The sequence below is a fragment of the Coregonus lavaretus genome, assembly GCF_964263955.1.
Source record: "Coregonus lavaretus genome assembly, chromosome: 5".
Lineage (NCBI taxonomy): Eukaryota > Metazoa > Chordata > Actinopteri > Salmoniformes > Salmonidae > Coregonus > Coregonus lavaretus.
In genome coordinates this window covers 74,944,770-74,967,110 of record NC_139992.1, presented here as the reverse complement: position 1 = coordinate 74,967,110, position 22,341 = coordinate 74,944,770, and the positions used below count along the sequence as shown (strand labels likewise).

At 43.1% G+C, this 22,341-nt stretch overlaps 1 protein-coding gene across 3 annotated transcripts in view; it reads left to right on the top strand.

Annotated features, from left to right (window-relative positions):
* The window catches only part of LOC311129690 (DDB1- and CUL4-associated factor 6-like), a 75,808-nt gene that overhangs the window by 37,686 nt on the left and 15,781 nt on the right, over positions 1–22,341 (top strand). For 2 of the 3 annotated variants that reach the window (XM_084162093.1, XM_084162092.1), the window contains exons 4-12: positions 1,216–1,401; positions 1,563–1,676; positions 1,929–2,064; positions 3,652–3,863; positions 5,334–5,427; positions 6,005–6,127; positions 6,443–6,778; positions 18,479–18,704; positions 22,064–22,176. In XM_084162093.1, the coding sequence (XP_084018219.1) occupies positions 1,216–1,401; positions 1,563–1,676; positions 1,929–2,064; positions 3,652–3,863; positions 5,334–5,427; positions 6,005–6,127; positions 6,443–6,778; positions 18,479–18,704; positions 22,064–22,176 (1,540 nt within the window). Of the gene's footprint in view, positions 1–1,215; positions 1,402–1,562; positions 1,677–1,928; positions 2,065–3,651; positions 3,864–5,333; positions 5,428–6,004; positions 6,128–6,442; positions 6,779–7,131; positions 7,306–11,576; positions 11,637–18,478; positions 18,705–22,063; positions 22,177–22,341 lie in introns of all 3 variants that reach the window. The other variant, XM_084162091.1, reaches the window with a different exon arrangement.

The following is a 22,341-nucleotide window of genomic DNA, read 5'->3' as shown; positions in this document are numbered from 1 at the left end:
ATGTATCAAACTGCCTCTGGAAGCAACATCAGCACAATAACTGTTCTTCGGGAGCTTCATGAAATGGGTTTCCATGGCCGAGCAGCCGCACACAAACCAAAGATCACCATGCACAATGCCAAGCGTCAGCTGGAGTGGTGTAAAGCTCGCCGCCATTGTACTCTGGAGCGGTGGAAATGCGTTCTTTGGAGTGATGAATCATGCTTCACTATCTGGCAGTCCGACGGATGAATCTGGGTTTGGCGGATGCCAGGTGAACGAGACCTGCCCCAATGCATAGTGCCAACTGTAAAGTTTGGTGGAGGAGGAATAATGGTCTGGGGTTGTTTTTCATGGTTCACGCTAGGCCCCTTAGTTCCAGTGAAGGGAAATCTTAACGCTACAGCATACAATTACATTCTAGACGATTCTGTGCTTCCAACTTTGTGGCAACAGATGGGGAAGTCCCTTTTCTGTTTCAGCATTACAATGCCCCCGTGCACAAAGCGAGGTCCGTACAGAAATAGTTTGTCGATCGGTGTGGAAGAACTTGACTGGCCTGCACAGAGCCCTGACCTCAACCCCATCGAACACCTTTGGGTGTCCCCGCAGCAATGTTCCAACATCTAGTGGAAAGCCTTCCCCGAAGAGTGGAGGCTGTTATAGCAGCCAAAGGGGGACCAACTCCATATTAATGCCCATGATTTTGGAATGAGATGTTCCACAAGCAGTTGTCCACATACTTTTGGTAATGTAGTGTACATGAAGACTACCTATACTAACCTATACTATCTCACTAACGGTTGCTATAAATGTAGAACAATTTATTTTTCTTATCTATGTTTATTATAAGATTTTAAAAAGTCAATGTACATGCGAAAACACAGATATTGAAACAAACAATGACAAAAAAATCTACCTGCAACAGAGCATGCTGGGAAATATGACAATGAGGCCTCTCCCACATCTGTGGATAACTCCATAGATTTCTCCATCTCTGGTTACTCTTAATGGAGTTAAAAGTACCCCACGTCCCAATGAACTCCAGTTATCAACACTAACTCCAGGGAGTGTGTAACTCTCTTGAGGGTTAAGATTACTCCCAGTAGAGTCAATTTAACCCAAAAATGTGTAACACTGATTTCAAACATCATTGATTTCCTGTGTATACAACAGAGCCAACCACACACACCACTGCAACTTGCTACACACTCTCCTCTCTGAAACTCTCCTCAGGTCAAGGCAACCATACGGTCGGGTCACCGGGCGAACATCTTCAGTGCTAAGTTCATGCCCCAGACCAGTGACCAGCAGATCATCTCGTGCTCTGGAGATGGCATCATCTACTACACCCACACAGAGAAGAGCCCTGACATCAACAGGCAGTGCCAGTTCACCTGCCACTACGGCACAGCCTACGAGGTACTGTACACAAGGGTTTCTCAACTTGATTTTTTTGTGTGGCTAATTGAAAATAGGTTGAGGGAGCTATGCAAACATTACATTTTTTCACATGTCCTCCCACCTCTCTCTCTCTTTCCCTTCACCTCTTGCTGCTCTCTCTCCTCCTGTTCTGCTGTTAGATTATGACGGTACCCAACGACCCCTACACGTTCCTGTCGTGTGGGGAGGATGGCACCGTGCGCTGGTTCGACTTGCGCATGAAGACCAGCTGCACTAAAGAGGACTGCAAAGACGTAAGGAAGGAGGGGAAGACATTTGTATTGATTTTGAACATAAATTAAAACAAAGAACACCAACAATCAGCACTTATCTCTTATTCATTTTTGTTTTTATTGGTCTATTATTTGGCCTCTTGTGTTTTAATGTCAGCATATTCTTCTTATTGTATCTTATTTTATATTATATCATGTCACACCTTTTTATCTTGCCAGTTTGCCTGATTTTAGCCAACTAGTCTGTTGTTTACATTCTCTTCCTCTCACCAGGACATCTTGATAAACTGTCGGCGGGCGGCAACGTCTATCTCCATCTGTCCGCTGGTGCCCTATTACCTGGCGGTGGGCTGCTCCGACAGCTCCGTACGCATCTACGACAGACGCATGCTGGGCACCAGGGCTACGGGTAACAACCAACTCTGTCCTCTCATTTAGTTATATCCAAATGTGTCTCTCTCGCTCTGCGTATATCTGTCTGTCTTTGTTGTACATCTGTCTGTCTGAATTTGTATCAATAGACATTTCATGGACTGGAAGATCAGTTAGTCAACAATCCCCTGTCACAATGTATTCTTCTATCAGTGTATCAATGTATCTATGGATATATCTATACTCCTATCCACTCTGCTGTTGGGGCAGTGCAATGACCCATACTACTGGACCATAGAGACACCATCCCTCCAGCACCTGCTACTGCTTTTCACAGTGCCCCTATTACAGAGTGCAGCAGTACACTGTGGCAGCCAGGTCTTTGGGTTGACAGATGAGGGTAACGCACTAGAGGCTGTCTTGTCTGTCTGTGTCTGTCTCTGTGATGCCATCGCCCTGTGGGCTAGAGAAAGATGAATGTCTGTTCCATTAAGCGCACTCCAGTCTAGACGGCTGTGCTGTGTCTGTTTGGCATCCTTTGGGATGAGTCTCTGAACGCTCTGTCATTGTGGAAGACAGACAGGATCTAACCTTACCATTGGAGCCAACTTCATCGAACGAGTGAAATACATGTTGTTTTCAAACTCTCGTAAGAATGTTTCAGATTAACTATATGTTCACTCATTAGATGGTTCTCCAATCGAAGGTGTTCCTGCATATAAGTACTTAGGCATTAGGATTGACATGGATTTGACGTTTAAAAAACCATAGATTAACTGGTTAAGAAGCTAAGATTTAATGTTGGCTTTTTCTACAGAAACAGATTGTGTCTTTCTCTAAGCAGTAGGAAGCAGATTATTCAGTCAACCTTTCTATCTGTTCTTGATTGTGGTGATATTATTTATCAAAGTGCAGCTACTACGACTCTTAAACCTTTGGATGCCATCTACCATAGTGCCCTTCGTTTTGTTACAAGTGACAGTTTTGATACTCATCACTGCATCCTGTATCAAAAGATTGGCTGGACTTCGCTAAAGACCCTTAGATCTCTACATTACTCCCTTATTGTTTACAAGGCCCTACTTCATAAACTTCCGTCTCTCCGTCTTATCTAACTTTGCAGTTGAAGTATAGATACCTGAGTTGCCTAACCCGTTCACAGGATTGGTTAACTCTTGAGGTTCCTAGGGTCTCCACCAAGCTAGGTAAATCTGCTTTTAGTTTTAATGCACCGTATTGCTGGACAAAATTCTAAATACATTTCATCTTGATGTTCTGGTGCCGTTCGGGCAAATTAAATTATTGATTGGGGACTTATTTGTGGAGGAATGTAACATGTTTATGTGTGATTTGTGATGTTTAATTTGTGCTTCCCATGACTGTGTTTTTCTATTTTAATGTGCATAGATAGATATAGTTTGGGTATAATGTGTATATTTATCTTGTGTATATACAGGGCACATTTGTAAAAGAGACCTAGGTCTCAATATGTCTTCCCTGTTAAAATAAAGGTTAAATAAAATAAACATTTGGAGTTACGCTACTACTGACTTCATTGCGTTTCATTTAACTCTGTCGTTCCCCCCTACTTGCCTCTGACTATCTCACCAAATCCCCCCCTCAGGTAACTACATGGGCCGTGGAACGACGGGCATGTGTGTGCGCTTTGTCCCAGCCCACCTGTCAAACAAGTCGTGTCGCGTGACGTCGCTCTGCTACAGCGGGGACGGACAGGAGGTGCTGGTCAGCTACTCTTCAGACTACATCTACCTGTTTGACCCCAATAATGACCAGGCCCGAGAGCTGAAGGGCCCATCCGAGGAGAGGAGGGAGGAGGTGAGGAGAGGAGGGAAGAGACGCCGCCATTTTAGTTTGAGTTAAATATGAAAGGTGTATACTTCTCTATGCACAGCCAGGCTAGGATACACACACACACACACACACACTGTGTGTTTGCCCCTCTGTGAAACTGTGTATACGTACTTCAGTATTTTTCCATACACTCTCCTTCTGTGTGTTAAAAACATTAAATAATATGCCATTTAGCAGACGCTTTTATCCAAAGCGACTTACAGTCATGCGTGCATACATTTTTGTGTATGGGTGGTCCCGGGGATCGAACCCACTACCTTGGCGTTACAAGCGCCGTGCTCTACCAGCTGAGCTACAGAGGACCAATTACATGAGTCAGTGTGGGATTTTATCACGATACCATGTTGTTTATTGTCCATATGGGACTTTGTGGGGAGCATAAACACACACATGGCCTAAACACACACACAAGACATAGGCCTCTAATGTAAGCTCCTCCTCCACTCTCAAGCCAAAGGGATGTTGATTGTAAACAGACATAGTTGGCTTTGTGTTCAGCGACTGAAGTGCTCTCAGGGCATCTCCTGTTAATGTGTTGTGTGGTGGCTGCTGTTGCAGTGAGAGGAACCAAGGACCCTGACAGGCCACAGGAAGGACAGAAAGAGCGAGGAAGAGGGGAAGAAACAGGAACAGGAGGAGTAAGAGGGAGCATAAAATGAAAAGGAGAGAAGAGAAGGAGCACACACTAGATTCCAGGGGGAAGGAAGACGAGAAATGATTCTGCTCATATACTCAGCGGTGCACACACACACACACAAACAAACAGCCTCTGTAAGGACGTGGGCCAAGTAAAGAGTAAGGGCTTGAGGGGGGAACCAGTTTTTCTGGATGTGCTAGATCACGGTGCCAGTCTCCTCAGCTGTCGCATGGTGTGTCTGGATTGACCCGGCTCTGCTCCCGCATGCCTTTCCAAATACAGCTACCGACGCAGGCAATGTTCCGCCACTCACCCCACCGAAATAGACCAGGACGGGGACTGTAGGGCATGCCAAGGAATCTTTTTACCCCTCTCTAACGCGCTCTTCCTCCTCCACCCATAATCTTACTTCTGCAACCCTACTTGTGCTTGGTTTCTCACATCTTCAGCCCTCTCACTATCTCGCCTCTCTTTATCTCTCCTCTCTCCTTAGCTCCCTTCAGCTCTTTACCCTCTCACCCCCTCTCTCTCGCTCTATCCATTTATCCCTCCACACAGTTGTAATTCTGTCTCTTCCACGTTCTCGCTCTCCCTTCATCTCTCTCCACTGAAGTTGGCTGTCCCTCTCTCTATCTGTCCCCAGGGTAGGAGTTAAGGCACCAGTGTTGGGTGACCAGGTCCCTGGCTCTAGGCCTGTTTTCCTGTGTGGGGGAGTGACTGGGACTGTGCCATGTTTTGCTTGTCAGTGGGGCTATTTTTAACTATGCTTAATGTTTTGTGTGTGTGTGTGTCCACAGCTGCGGCAACCCCCAGTGAAGCGTCTTCGTCTACGAGGTGACTGGTCTGACACTGGACCCCGAGCTCGCCCTGAGAGCGAGAGAGAGCGGGACGGTAAGAGTACACAGAATCACGCTCACAACATACACACACATTCTCCCTCTCCCTCCCTCTCTTCTCTATTACCTCCTCGGTCTCTCTGTTATTCTTAATTGGTATGACTGAACACATTACAAAAACAATGTCACACCCTCTCAAACTTACACACACACACACTCGCTCTCGCTCTCGCTCTCTCTCTGACACACACACAGCCTGATAACTCTCCACGTCTCCTCTGAGAGCCTGAGCTCTAATCTCTCACCCAGAGCCTCTACCTCTCATTGCTAATGAGGCTAACAGGGCCTATCTCTGTCTATGCGGATCTTGTTAGCTTTAGCTCTCTCTGACTCATAACTTATTACGGGCCCAGCTGGGACTGTGATAAAGCTGCCTCTCGCTATCACAGACTTTTATAGATCTTAGGGTATTGTAGATGTAGAAGAAGGAGAAGCAAACTTTTTTCCCAATAAGTCAGCAGTTGTCTGGATGATGCAGTGGATTGGTACTCCGCTGTTCGCTAATGAGGGACTTATGCATTATACTACAAGCTATACCCTGATTCGAGGATTCCCCCCCCCCCCCCCCCCAGGAGAACAGAGCCAGAACGTATCGCTGATGCAGAGGATGTCAGACATGTTGTCCCGCTGGTTCGAGGAGGCCAGCGAGGCCCAGAGCAGTCGGGGGACCACGCGCCCTCAGACACGCCCCAGAGGTGAGACACTGGGACGGTAGTGGTTGGCGGCCAGCTTAAATGGCCGTTTTGGTGTAAGTACGCAGTACTTAGTGTTGGCCCGTTGCCACAGATTTAGGATCAGGCCTTAGTTGTTCGTTTGGGACACTATTTCTGGAGCTTAGTTTGCACCAATGTTTTTTTTTAAGTGGGAAATAATTGAATACAATATAATGAAATGGAATAGAAAACAATACATTTTTATTGTCTGAGGATGGAAATTCTCCTTGAAGTAACACTGAAAAAAAACCTCAGAAAATGTATGACAAAAAAAAATCTTCCATTTGTCTCCTCCAGGCACTCTTCCCCGTATAGAGGGGACTCTTACAACCCACACCATCCCAACACTCCCTGCAATACCCCCTCCACAAGAAGCCAGAGCCTCAGAGGGCTCCATGGAAACAGAGGCCCCCGCCGTCAACCCTGTACATGTACCCCTCCCCAAGTCCACCTCCTCAACCGAGTCATCGTCAACCGTTACAGCACCTCCCCCATCAACCTCCTCGTCCATGGAGGGCTCGGTGCTCCCCTCCTCCTCCTCCCTCACCTCCTCCCTAGACTCAGAACAGAGGAGTCAGGCAGACATGGCTGTGACCCCCACCCCAACACCCACCACAGAGGCTGTGCTGTCCGGTAAGAATTGCGTGGAGAGAACACACACACACTGAGTACTCCCATAAGAGGGGCGAGTCATCATCATATTTGATTTGAGGGGAGCTAACCGGTGACTCATAGTAGACCCACAAGCAGACCAAAACACGCGTGTGTGTGTGTGTGTGTGTGTGTGTGTGTGTGTGTGTGTGTGTGTACCGTCTATTGGTGTGTGGGAGCCATGCCACTCAAGCAGCAGCCTTACCCTCTCCTTTTTCGACCATACTATTTCCTTTGTCTCCCTTTGTTTACCTCTCCCTCTCCTCCTTATCCTCCTTCTCTTGTCTTCTGCCTCCATTCACTCTATCCCTCTCGTCTCTCTACCTCTCTGTCAGAGTACGGCCCTCACCGGCTGCCGGTAAGTCTAGTGTGTAGACGTTTGCAGCGGTTGCTCCTGTTGGCTGACCCCCCGGGACAGAGCCAAACCCCTTCCTCCACTGCAGCCACTGAGAGCCAATCAAGGGGGGCTACTGCTGTTGGTGCTGCCACTGAGATGCCCCCCCCTACAGGTTACTTGCCCCCCCAACCTCTCTCCTTCCTGCACAAGTTTCCACTTAAATCCCCATACTTTCGGTAGAACTTGCCCGCACAGATCAAGGATCAGCTTACCCTATTGTGATTTTGATACTGAATCTGACCTTATATCTGTCTAGGGGTCATCTTCATCCTACTCCAATTCCCACACCCATACTCCCTTTTCTCTCTTCTCCCTAACTCACCACCCCCTCTACCCAAATTCCTTTTCCTAATTCTCATATGCCCCTCACACCTCACCTGTCAACATTACCTTCACACACCCAAACCCCTTCCCACCAAACATACACAACCCCACCACCACCCCCTCCTCTTGCTGCTTGGGTAGTCCCGCCTGTAGCTCCCCTGTATGGTGTGGCGTTTGGCACCCTCTGGCTGTGGAACACTGCTTTTGCACCCCCTTGGCATCAAAAGCAGTATGAAGTGGTTGTCTATCTATGAGATTGAAGACTATGGACTACGACCAATGTTCCCCCAGGACTGCCATGCAGAAGAAATATCAGCTCGCGCAGAGAAGCACGAGATTGAACTTCACTCAACTTTCTAGTTTTTCCCTTTAGTTAACACTATCAACGTTTCCCTCTACTGTGGGAATTGCCAATATTAGCCACTTTCAATGCAACTTACCAAAACAAAACAAACTATGCAAGAGATTTTCTTGTAGGCAGAACGCACCGGAGTAGGATTCTATTGCGTTGACAGGCATGACCCAGCCCATACTCTACAGACTGGTGTGGTATAACCAATCAGAGCTGCAGTATCCCTATATGCAAATAGACCATTGCCATATATGGATCTGTGCCATTCACTTTGAACTGGACTGTGTTTACAGCATGAGTGGTCGCTAGTAGATGCACTTGTTTTGAGATCAAAGCTAGAGCTGCATGTAGCCACGTGTGCACATTTGTTCATATTCTTTGCTAGTAAGTGAGTTATTAGCCCAGATATAGCTAATTTCTAGTCAGCAATGTGGCAGTGGTTGCTTCCTACAAAACATGCATTTCTAGCAATCTTTGAAAAGCAAGTCAGGTAAAGAGCTTTTTTTTTTATGTCTTAAGGGAGCAGTGTTGTATTTTGAGACAGGCTTGAATAAGCTAGGTAGCCAATAGGCAGAGGGCAGCATAATTTGTCTAATTCTCTGTAATAATAGTAAAGTGGTTTCTTGCATCAAACAACACATTTTCAGTCACCTCCTTATCTCAAGGACAAGTGGATAAACAGGTTAATGTCAAGCTCTGCAAATTTTTTCCAAAAGTCTCACGGAATGTAGGCCTACATTGAACACCACGCATTGGCTGCTACTGTAGGCTGAATGATATAACAGCTATTTCCGTGTAAAAAGGTTATGGGATGCATTTTCTCCATTGTTTTTGATGGTAGGCCACTCTGATAGGCATACAGTTGAAGTTGGAAGTTTACATACACCTTAGCCAAATACATTTAAACTCAGTTTTTCACAATTCCTAACATTTAATCCTAGCAAAAATTCCCTGTCTTAGGTCAGTTAGGATCACAACTTTATTTTAAGAATGTGAAATGTCAGAATAATAGTAGAGAGAATGATTTATTTCAGCTATTATTTATTTCATCACATTTCCAGTGGGGTCAGAAGTTTACATACACTCAATTAGTATTTGGTAGCAATGCCTTTAAATTGTTTAACTTGGATCAAATGTTTCGGGTAGCCTTCCACAAGCTTCCCACAATAAGTTGGGTGAATTTTGGCCCATTCCTCTGGACAGAGCTGATGTAACTGAGTCAGGTTTGTAGGCCTCTTTGCTCGCACATGCTTTTTTCAGTTCTGCCCACAAATTTTCGATAGGAGTAAGGTCAAGACTTTGTGATGGCCACTCCAATACCTTGACTTTGTTGTCTTTAAGCCATTTTGCCACAACTTTGGAAGTATGCTTGGGGTCATTGTCCATTTGGAAGACCCATTTGCGACCAAGCTTTAACTTCCTGACTGATGTCTTGAGATGTTGCTTCAATATATCCACATCATTTTCCTTCCTCATGATGCCATCTATTTTGTGAAGTGCACCAGTCCTTCCTGCAGCAAAGCACCCCCACAGCATGATGCTGCCACCCCCGTGCTTCACAGTTGGGATGGTGTTCTTCGGCTTGCAAGCAAGCCCCTTTTTCCTCCAAACATAACGATGGTCATTATGGCCAAACAGTTCTATTTTTGTTTCATCAGACCAGAGGACAGTTCTCCAAAAAGTACGATCTTTGTCCCCATGTGTAGTTGCAAACTGTGGTCTGGCTTTTTTATGGTGGTTTTGGAGCAGTGGCTTCTTCCTTGCTGAGCGGCCTTTCAGGTTATGTCGATATAGGACTCGTTTTACTGTGGATATAGATACTTTTGTACCTGTTTCCTCCAGCATCTTCACAAGGTCCTTTGCTGCTGTTCTGGGATTGATTTGCACTTTTCGCACCAAAGTACGTTCATCTCTAGGAGACAGAACGCGTCTCCTTCCTGAGCGGTATGATGGCTGTGTGGTCCCATGGTGTTTATACTTGCGTACTATTGTTTGTACAGATGAATGTGGTACCTTCAGGCATTTGAAAATTGCTCCCAAGGATGAACCAGACTTGTGGAGATCTACAATGTTTTTTCTGAGGTCTTGGCTGATTTCTTTAGATTTTCCCATGATGTCAAGCAAAGAGGCACTGAGTTTGAAGGTAGGCCTTGAAATACATCCACAGGTACACCTCCAATTGACTCAAATGATGTCAATTAGCCTATCATTTACATTTTACATTTTACATTTTTTTTCTGGAATTTTCCACGCTGTTTAAAGGCACTGTCAACTTAGTGTTTGAACTTCTGACCCACTGGAATTGTGATACAGTGAATCATAAGTTAAATAATCTGTCTGTAAACAATTGTTGGAAAAATTACTTGAGTCATGCACAAAGTAGATGTCATAACCGACTTGCCAAAACTATAGTTTAACAAGAAATTTGTGGAGGGGTTGAAAAACTAGTTTTAATGACTCCAACCTAGGTGTATGTAAACTTCCGACTTCAACTGTACATTATGATCAAATATAGCCACTTTTATAACTGTAACTTTATAACAGTAAACGCGCACCAGAAGTTGCACAGAATTTTCACAACGTTCAAGTTTGTGCTCAGCAGACCTGACATTTGCTCAGTGCCGAACATTTTTCACACACTCAAAGGGCCATGGCTTGTGTTATGGTTGTATTCTTATAGTGTTGAAATATGAGAATACATACAGTATATAATGTAAATGGCTACAATGATTTAGTTTTCTTTAGCTTCCCATTCCATATGTAGTTAAACTAAATATGTCCATATTTGGACCTGAACATTTGAGCTTCAGTAATGGTGCAAGGCCTCGTCAGTGCTGTGAAATATCTGGCTTTACTGTAGACACTGATAAAGCTACTTTGTACACACCAATTGGTATTTTCATATTAAGGTGAATAACAATGTTCATTCTCAATCCTCTACGATTTGCCTCACGCAACGCTGTAATGTGGACGTACATAGCTTGAATTGCAGTGGAATGCACTAGCATCAGACCATGTGACATTGTTGTAGGAATCAATCAATATGTACTGGTAACAACTTTTTGGGGGATGTCTATGAATCTAATTTGAGGTGGAGTAAAAGGTTTGCCAATGATGAATTTCTGCATGATGCCCTTTTTGAGATTACTGACTACTGCTCACATACGGTGACAGGTGTTTGGGCATGACATGGGTTTTGGTCAGTGTGGTTGCCCATTGGTATCAGTTTAACAGGCATGCAGTGAGTGGATGTTAGTATTACTGTGAGGTCCATCAGTCCATGACTTAGGTCTCACTCAGCCCTGTGAGAGTAACTTGAGATGCGTGAATAAGTTAAACTACTGTGTAAATCTTCCATTGACATCAAACTTTGAATCGCGCGTGTGATATATTTTTCAGCACTGTACGTGTGGCACTCTACAGTCTGTTCAATCTCCCACAAGCTGTGTGTAGGGAAATTGCTGTTGTTCTATTCCCATATCAATATGTCCTTCCTAGCTCTTCCCAGCGTTAAGCCAAACAACACTGTCTGTTCATGTAGCCGTGTTTGTTAACTCTTCTTCCTGCTGTTTGTTAACTCTTCTTCCTGCTTGGACTTGGTCCACTTTAAGCTGCTTTTGAACTTTGACCTGCGCGTGACCATATGACCCCTGGTGTGACCTCCGACCTCTATGCCCGTTGTTTAGTGAGTCTTATTTGTGTTCCAGATTCTCCCTCATCTGTGGTTAACAAACAGCTGGGATCCATGACTCTGGATGAGCAGCAGGGTGCGTCTCCTCTCCTCTCTTTCCCTCCCTTCTCACTTTCTCGCTCTCTCTCCCTCCTTCACTCTCTCCTTCTTTCCCTGTATCCTTGTAGTTTCTTCCTTTCTCTCCTGCTTTTGTATCTCTGTTTTCCTCTGTGCTTTCTCTCTGTCGTCTGTGTGGCATTTTAAAAAACATATTCGCATGAGACTCACGGCGTGCACCTTGCCCCTCTACCATCTTTACCTGAGAGCATTTTCACTAGGCATGCATTCTAGTCACTTTGACCAACCCAGTCCCCAAGGCGGAAACTGGTGTTGGCTATCTTCTCCAAGGCTTTCTTGTTGAACCTATAGCTTGAGATAATGTTTGGTCATTCTCCAGCCCTAAAGTCTTGTTTTTATTTTGGATTCATAACACAATCTTGCTCCTCTTCTTCTGGCTTTTCACTCAGTCACAGCCGTGTGTAAATCATCTCAAGCCCAAACCATTCCCTCTCAATGCAATCGTCCCTGTATTGGCTTATTTCACAGAACATTAACACAAAATGCCCTAGGATGACAGTGACATTCGTATACCCTTTGCCTTGACCCCTTGACTTTTTCCACATTTTATACGTTACAGCCTTATTCTAAAATTGATTAAATTAAACATTTTCCTCATCAATCTACACACAATACCCCATAATGACAAAGCGAAAACAGGTTTTTAGTTTATTTTGCAAATGTGTATATATATATATACAAAAAAAAACTGAAAAACCTTATGTACAGTTGAAGTCGGAAGTTTACATACAGTGGGGAAAAAAAGTATTTAGTCAGCCACCAATTGTGCAAGTTCTCCCACTTAAAAAGATGAGAGAGGCCTGTAATTTTCATCATAGGTACACGTCAACTATGACAGACAAATTGAGAAAAAAAATCCAGAAAATCACATTGTAGGATTTTTAATGAATTTATTTGGAAATTATGGTGGAAAATAAGTATTTGGTCAATAACAAAAGTTTCTCAATACTTTGTTATATACCCTTTGTTGGCACTGACACAGGTCAAACGTTTTCTGTAAGTCTTCACAAGGTTTTCACACACTGTTGCTGGTATTTTGGCCCATTCCTCCATGCAGATCTCCTCTAGAGCAGTGATGTTTTGGGGCTGTCGCTGGGCAACACAGACTTTCAACTCCCTCCAAAGATTTTCTATGGGGTTGAGATCTGGAGACTGGCTAGGCTACTCCAGGACCTTGAAATGCTTCTTACGAAGCCACTCCTTCGTTGCCCGGGCGGTGTGTTTGGGATCATTGTCATGCTGAAAGACCCAGCCACGTTTCATCTTCAATGCCCTTGCTGATGGAAGGAGGTTTTCACTCAAAATCTCACGATACATGGCCCCATTCATTCTTTCCTTTACACGGATCAGTCGTCCTGGTCCCTTTGCAGAAAAACAGCCCCAAAGCATGATGTTTCCACCCCCATGCTTCACAGTAGGTATGGTGTTCTTTGGATGCAACTCAGCATTCTTTGTCCTCCAAACACGACGAGTTGAGTTTTTACCAAAAAGTTCTATTTTGGTTTCATCTGACCATATGACATTCTCCCAATCCTCTTCTGGATCATCCAAATGCACTCTAGCAAACTTCAGACGGGCCTGGACATGTACTGGCTTAAGCAGGGGGACACGTCTGGCACTGCATGATTTGAGTCCCCGGCGGCGTAGTGTGTTACTGATGGTAGGCTCTGTTACTTTGGTCCCAGCTCTCTGCAGGTCATTCACTAGGTCCCCCCGTGTGGTTCTGGGATTTTTGCTCACCGTTCTTGTGATCATTTTGACCCCACGGGGTGAGATCTTGGTGGAGCCCCAGATCGAGGGAGATTATCAGTGGTCTTGTATGTCTTCCATTTCCTAATAATTGCTCCCACAGTTGATTTCTTCAAACCAAGCTGCTTACCTATTGCAGATTCAGTCTTCCCAGCCTGGTGCAGGTCTACAATTTTGTTTCTGGTGTCCTTTGACAGCTCTTTGGTCTTGGCCATAGTGGAGTTTGGAGTGTGACTGTTTGAGGTTGTGGACAGGTGTCTTTTATACTGATAAGTTCAAACAGGTGCCATTAATACAGGTAACGAGTGGAGGACAGAGGAGCCTCTTAAAGAAGAAGTTACAGGTCTGTGAGAGCCAGAAATCTTGCTTGTTTGTTGGTGACCAAATACTTATTTTCCACCATCATTTGCAAATAAATTCATTAAGAATTCTACAATGTGATTTTCTGGAAAATAATTCTCAATTTATCTGTCATAGTTGACGTGTACCTATGATGAAAATTACAGGCCTCTCTCATCTTTTTAAGTTGCACAATTGGTGGCTGACTAAATACTTTTTTCCCCCACTGTACACTTAGGTTGGAGTCATTAAAACTCGTTTTTCAACCACTCCACAAATTTCTTTTTTAACAAACCATAGTTTTGGCAAGTCGGTTAGGACATCTACTTTGTGCATGACGAAAGTAATTTTTAAAACAATTGTTTACAGACAGATTATTTCACTTATAATTTACTGTATCACAATTCCAGTGGGTCAGAAGTTTACTAAGTTGACTGTGCCTTTAAACAGCTTGGAAAATTCCAGAAAATTATGTCATGGCTTTAGAAACTTCTGATAGGCTAATTGACATCATTTGAGTCAATTGGAGGTGTACCTGTGGATGTATTTCAAGGCCTACCTTCAAACTCAGTGCCTCTTTGCTTGACATCATGGGAAAATCTAAAGAAATCAGCCAAGACCTCAGAAAAAACATTGTAGATCTCCACAAGTCTGGTTCATCCTTGGGAGCAATTTTCAAATGCCTGAAGGTACCACATTCATCTGTACAAACAATAGTACGCAAGTATAAACACCATGGGACCACACAGCCATCATACCGCTCAGGAAGGAGACGCGTTCTGTCTCCTAGAGATGAATGTACTTTGGTGCGAAAAGTGCAAATCAATCCCAGAACAGCAGCAAAGGACCTTGTGAAGATGCTGGAGGAAACAGGTACAAAAGTATCTATATCCACAGTAAAATGAGTCCTATATTGACATAACCTGAAAGGCTGCTCAGCAAGGAAGAAGCCACTGCTCCAAAACCGCCATAAAAAAGCCAGACTACGGTTTGCAACTGCACATGGGGACAAAGATCGTACTTTTTAGAGAAATGTCCTCTGGTCTGATGAAACAAAAATAGAACTGTTTGGCCAGAATGACCATCGTTATGTTTGGATGAAAAAGGGGGTTGCTTGCAATCCGAAGAACACCATCCCAACCGTGAAGCACAGGGGTGGCAGCATCGTGCTGTGGGGGTGCTTTGCTGCAGGAGGGACTGGTGCACTTCACAAAATAGGTGGCATCATGAGGAAGGAAAATTATGTGGATATATTGAAGCAACATCTCAAGACATCAGTCAGGAAGTTAAAGCTTGGTCGCAAATGGGTCTTCCAAATGGACAATGACCCCAAGCATACTTCCAAAGTTGTGGCAAAATGGCTTAAGGACAACAAAGTCAAGATATTGGAGTGGCCATCACAAAGTCTTGACCTTACTCCTATCGAAAATTTGTGGGCAGAACTGAAAAAGCATGTGCGAGCAAGGAGGCCTACGAACCTGACTCAGGTACACCAGCTCTGTCAGGAGGAATGGGCCAAAATTCACCCAACTTATTGTGGGAAGCTTGTGGAAGGCTACCTGAAATATTTGACCCAAGTTAAACAATTTAAAGGCAATGCTACCAAATACTAATAGAGTGTAGGAAAACTTCTGACCCACTGGGAATGTGATGAAATAAATAAAAGCTTAAATAAATAATTCTCTCTACTATTATTCTGACATTTCACATTCTTAAAATAAAGTGGTGATCTTAACTGACCTAAGACAGGGCATTTTTACTAGGATTAAATGTCAGGAATTGTGAAAAACTGATTTTAAATGTATTTGGCTAAGGTGTATGTAAACATCCGACTTCAGCTGTACATAAGTATTCAGACCCTTCGCTATGAGACTTGAAATTGACCTGTGGTAAATTCAATTGATTGGACATGATTTGGAAAGGCACACACCTGGCTATATAAGGTCCTACAGTTGACAGTGCATGTCAGAGCAAAAACCAAGCCATGAAGTCAAAGGAATTGTCTGTAGAGCTCCAACATAGGATTGTGTTGAGGCACAGATCTGGGGAAGGTTACCAAAACATTTCTGCAGCATTGAAGGTCTTTAAGAACACAGTGACCTCCATCATTCTTAAATGAAAGAAGTTTGGAACCACCAAGACTCTTCCTAGAGCTGGCCGCCCGGCCAAACTGAGCAATCGGGGAAGAAGGGCCTTGGTCAGGGAGGTGACCAAGAACCCGATGGTCACTCTGACGGAGCTCCAGAGTTCCTCTGTAGAGATGGGAGAACCTTCCAGAAGGACAACCATCTCTGCAGCACTCCACCAATCAGGCCTTTATGGTAGAGTGGCCAGACTGAAGCTACTCCTCAGTAAAAGGCATATGACCGCCCACTTGGAGTTTGCCAAAAGGCACCTAAAGGACTCTGACCATGAGAAACAAGATTCTCTGGTCTGATGTAACCAAGATTGAACTCTTTGGCCTGAATGCCAAGCGTCACGTCTGGGGTGAACCTGGCACCGTTCCTATGGTGAAGCATGGTGGTGGCAGCATCATGCTGTGGGGATGTTTTTAAGCGGCAGGGACAGGGAGACTAGTCAGGTTCGAGGGAAAGATAAACGGAGCAAAGTACAGAGAGATCCTTGATGAAAACCTGCTCCAGAGCGCTCAGGACCTCAGACTGGGTTGAAGGTTCACCTATCAACAGGACAACGATCCTAAGCACACAGCCAAGACAACAAATCTCTGAATGACCTTGAGTGGCCCAGCCAGAGCCCGGACTTGAACTCGATCCAACATCTCTGGAGAGACGTGAAAATAGCTGTGCAGCGACGATCCCCATCCAACCTGACAAAGCTTGAGAGGATCTGCAGAGAAGAATGGGAGAAACTCCCCAAATACAGGTGTGCCAAGCTTGTAGCGTCATACCCAAGAAGACTAGAGGCTGTAATCGCTGCCAAAGGTGCTTCAACAAAGTACTGAGTGAAAGGTCTGAATACTTATGTAACTGTTATATTTCAGTTTTTTATTTTTTATACATTTGCATAAGATTCTAAACCTCTTTTTGCTTTGTCATTATGGGGTATTGTGTGTAGATTGAGGAAAAAAATAATTGAATCAGTTTTGGAATAAGGCTGTAACGTAACAAAATGTGGAAAAAGTCAAGGGGTCTGAATACTTTCCGATTGCACTGTATATGACCCACCGAAATAGTGTTAAACTAACACTTTTCAAAGTGTTGATAAACTAACACCCCAAGAGTGTTGGGTCCCCTAACACTGTGGGTGTTGCTAATTCCGACTTACATTAACACTTTATTAGCGCTGATGCTGTTATACTTCCTCAGTGTTAGGGAATTAACCCCTGTGGTGTTACTGTAACTCGTTGTTGGGTGTTTTAACACTGTAGGGTGTAAAGCCTTATTCGCATATTTATTTCCATGGGTGCCTTTTGAGTTAATTTTAAAGGTACCAGTACCACCCATGACTGTGTTTGCTAGTGTTAGAGACATGATTGTTGCATTCGATGGCTTTGTTTTGTAGCCTTCAACAAGTGAATGCCTAAGTGAATATTCTTCAAAAAATTCTTTATTACAATACATTACTTTTATCATAAGGCAATACTTTGACAGCCTAGTTTTACCCTAACACAGTGGTCTGAAACTCTTGGTTTGCAGGCCACATCGGCAAGTCACATTATGCTGGCTTGCAAAGTGTTATATAATTCCTATTGGAATCCACTCAGAATTAGGATATCAAACAAATTGAACTTTTAATCACCCGCAATCTGCAGTTGGAACGACTGCCAAGGTAGGGAAGATAGATAAATGAGACTACCTAAACCATATAAACTGGAACAACCATGGCAATAATGGGTGAAATAAGTCCAACCACTTACAGAATGAATTAGTGAAGAAAAATGTGTTATTTATCTTTGTGTATTATAAGATAAATTAATCAATATGCATGCACAAACATAGATATTAAAACAAATTATTCTAAAAAGCAACATGAAACAAAGCATGCTGGGAAATATGATGACGGCCCTCCCACGTCTTTTTCACTCAGAGTTGACGCAGTCGAGTAACTGTGATTCAAGTAACTCTTAATTTATTCACCGCAGGTGGCGTCAATTTCAATCCCACGGGTTAACCCCACTTGAATCAACATTCCGATATAACACTCACAACACTTTTTACCTCAACACCGAGATTTTAACACCAGCAAATTTGTTGTGGCTTTTTTGCATTGCCATTGACATACCTCAAATAACAATGCTGCATGTTGTCATCATATTGCAAAGTGCTAACACTGAAATGGAATACAATGTGGTTTTATCTATTTGCTAAATGATTATTAGTCTACACACTAGTTTCAAAAGCAACCAATGATGATTGTTTTATCACAAAGTCTCAAATGTACTTAAGATGAATAACTGGGTTGAAAATGTATGGAGGCTAGTAGTGATTTTTACTTTGGTAACCAGGAGCCAATCAAAGGAAAAACTATTGTCATATATAAACTAATATATTCCACCTTATTAAATAATCTGTATCTCTTTCTACTTCCCTTCGTCTCTCTCTCTCTCTCTCTCTCTCCTCTCTCCTCTCTCCTCTCTCTCTCTCTCCTCTCTCCTCTCTCCTCTCTCCTCTCTCTCTCTCTCCTCTCTCCTCTCTCCTCTCTCCTCTCTCCTCTCTCCTCTCTCCTCTCTCTCCTCTCTCCTCTCTCTCTCAGGAGCATCAGAAGCTGTGAGTGTGGAGCGAAGTGCTGGAGCGAGTTCAATCAAAGTGAAAACCCAGTCTCTATCTGTCAGTGTAGCTGGAACCTCGTCCGGGGAACCTAGTAGCAGTACTGGACCTGGATGTAGCCGAGCCAGCACAGCAGAACCCGTCCTGAGTTTACACTACAGCACTGAGGGAACCACCACCAGCACCATCAAACTGGACTTCACTGACGAGTGGTGAGCAAGTGACTCTGACTCCACTGCTTAAAAAGCCAGAAGCACAACTTTACACTATTCAAACTTTAGGAGCTGATTTCACAGACACAGGTTAAGCCTACTGCTGGAATGAAAAGCACACTCCATGGAGATGTTTATTTTTTTGTGACTTTGTTTTATTATTATAATTTTGATAAGACCTTACAAACACAACACAAAAACAAACAAACAAAACGCCCACTATACAAAACATTCTTTAAAGTGATCAAGATACGCTGCACTAACATAACATCTACTGCTGCTAAGCTTCCCAGTAAAGCAATAAAAACAAGTAAGCATCCCAGAAGAAAAGTGCTCAAAATAGCCCATGTTAACATATGTAGCTTAAGAAACAAGGTTCATGAAATCAATAATTTGCTAGTAACAGATGACATTCATATTCTGACTACAGCCCTGTGTAGCTCAGTTGGTAGAGCATGGCGCTTGCAACGCCAGGGTTGTGGGTTCGTTTCCCACGGGGGGCCAGTATGAAAAAATGTATGCACTCACTAACTGTAAGTTGCTCTGGATAAGAGCGTCTGCTAAATGACTAAAATGTAAATGTATCTCTGAAACTCACTTAGATAATACCTTTGAGGATACAGTGGTAGCAATACAAGGTTATAACATTTACAGAAAATATAGAAATGCCAATGGTGGAGGTGTTGCTGTTTATAATCAGAACCATATTCCTGTGAAGATTAGAGAGGATCTCATGTTAAATACTGTTGAAGTAATATGGCTACAGGTTCATCTGCCTCACCTAAAGCCAATTCTGGTGGGAAGCTGCTATAGACCACCATGTGCTAACAGTCAGTATCTGGATAACATGAGTGAAATGCTTGATAATGTATGTGATATCAATAGAGAGGTATACTTTCTGGGTGATTTTAAATATTGACTGGCTTTCATCAGGTTGCCCACTCAAGAGAAAGCTTCAAACTGTAACCAGTGCCTGCAACCTGGTTCAGGTTATCAGTCAACCTACCAGGGTAGTTACAAACAGTACAGGAATTAAATCATCAACCTGTATTGATCATATCTTTACTAATGCTGCAGAGATTTGTTTGAAAACAGTATCCAAATCCATTGGATGTAGTGATCACAATATAGTAGCCATATCTAGGAAAACCAAAGTTCCAAAGGCTGGGCCTAATATTGTGTATAAGAGGTCATACAATAAGTTTTGTAGTGATTCCTATGTTGTTGATGTAAAGAATATATGTTGGTCCGTGGTGTGTAATGAGGAGCAGACAGACACTGCACTTGACGCATTTATGAAATTGCTTATTCCAGTTACTAATAAGCATGCACCCATTTAAGAAAATTACTGTAAAAACTGTTAAATCCCCGTGGATTGGTGAGGAATTGTAAAACTATGGTTGAGCGGGATGAGGCAAAAGGAAAGGAAAGTAAGTCTGGCTGCACAACCGATTGGCAAACGTATTGCAAATTGATAAACCATGTGACTAAACTGAATAAAAAGAAGAAGAAACAAGGATAAATGACATAAAGAATGATAGTAAAAAGCTTTGGAGCACCTTAAATGAAATTTTGGGAAAAAAGGCAAACTCAGCTCCATCATTCATTGAATCAGATGGCTCATTCATCACAAAACCAACTGATATGGCCAACTACTTTAATATTTTTTTCATTGGCAAGATTAGCAAACTTAGGCTTGACATGCCAGCAACAATTGCTGACACTACACATCCAAGTATATCTGACCAAATTATGAAAGACAAGCATTGTAATTTTGAATTCCGTAAAGTGAGTGTGGAAGAGGTGAACAAATTATTGTTGTCTATTAACACTGACAAGCCACCGGGGTCTGACAACTTGGATGGAAAATTACTGAGGATAATAGCGGACGATATTGCCACTCCTATTTGCCATATTTTCAATTTAAGCCTACTAGAATGTATGTGCCCCAAGGCTTTGAGGGAAGCAAAAGTCATTCCGCTACCTAAGAATAGTAAAGCCCCCTTTACTGGCTCAAATAGCCGACCAATTAGCCTGTTACCAACCCTTAGTAAACTATTGGAAAAAATTGTGTTTGACCAGATACAATGCTATTTTACAGTAAACAAATTGACAACAAACTTTCAGCATGCTTATAGAGAAGGACATTCAACAAGCACAGCACTTACACAAATTACTGATGATTGGCTGAGAGAAATTGATGATAAAAAGATTGTGGGGGCTGTTTTGTTAGACTTCAGTGCGGCTTTTGACATTATCGATCCTAGTCTGTTGCTGGAAAAAGGTATGTGTTATGGCTTTACACCCCCTGCTATAATGTGGATAAAGAGTTACTTGTCTAACAACCTAGAGGGTGTTATTTAATGGAAGCCTCTCAAACTTAATCCAGGTAGAATCAGGAATTCCCCAGGGCAGCTGTTTAGGCCCCTTACTTTTTTCCATTTTTACTAACGACATGCCACTGGCTTTGAGTAAAGCCAGTGTGTCTTATGTATGCGGATGACTCAACACTATACACGTCAGCTGCTACAGACTCTGAAATAACTGCAACACTTAATAAAGAGTTGCAGTTAGTTTCGGAATGGGTGGCAAGGAATAAGTTAGTCCTAAATATTTCCAAAATCATTCACTAAACCCTAAACCTCAACTACATCTCGTAATGAATAATGTGGAAATTGAGCAAGTTGAGGTGACTAAACTGCTTGGAGTAACCCTGGATTGTAAACTGTCGTGGTCAAAGCATATTGATACAACAGTAGCTAAAATGGGGAGAAGTATGTCCTTAATTAAGCGCTGCTCTGCCTTCTTAACAACACTATCAAGGCAGGTCCTACAGGCCCTAGTTTTGTCGCAACTAGACTACTGTTCAGTAGTGTGGTCAGGTGCCACAAGGAGGGACTTTTTGTGCGTATGGAACATTTCTGGGATCTTTTATTTCAGCTCATGAAACATGGGACCAACACTTTACATGTAGCGTTTATATTTTTGTTCAGTGTGTGTGTGTATCTGTGGCATTGTGTGTGTGTATATATATATATATATATAATATATATATATATATATATATATATATATATATATATATATATATATATATATATAATACGACTTATGATTCCATTGGTAAGTCCATTGCCCAACGAGGACTAAATTACACTTTTATTTATTACAATTATTTTTTATATTTTTTTATATCGAAGATTCTTTATGAAATACCGAGGGAAACTGAACCTTGATGTTCTCTGATTTTTACTCATCAAATAAATTTACAAATTAAAATGTACAATCTCATTTTGGTGACAATGTTTCTCAGGTGTTCTTTAAGAAAGACTCTCACCCCCCCACCCCCCACACTTTAGGAGCAGCAGAGCCTCCAGTTCCAGGGGCAGTGGAGGGCCCAAACAGTCAGAGGCAGCAGGGGCCGTCCAGACCAGAGAGGGGCCCTCGGCTGAGAGCTCTGCCTCAGAGCAGGGTGAGGACTAGAGCGGCCTAATGTCCGTGATTGTTACTGCACTCTATGGGATGCCATGTGTAGCACTGATCTGGTGGTCATGACTTCAAACATTGGAGGGTTTTATTCAGTGGATCACACGAAAACGGCATTAGGTCCACTTAGTTTCTGACATATTGTCCTCAC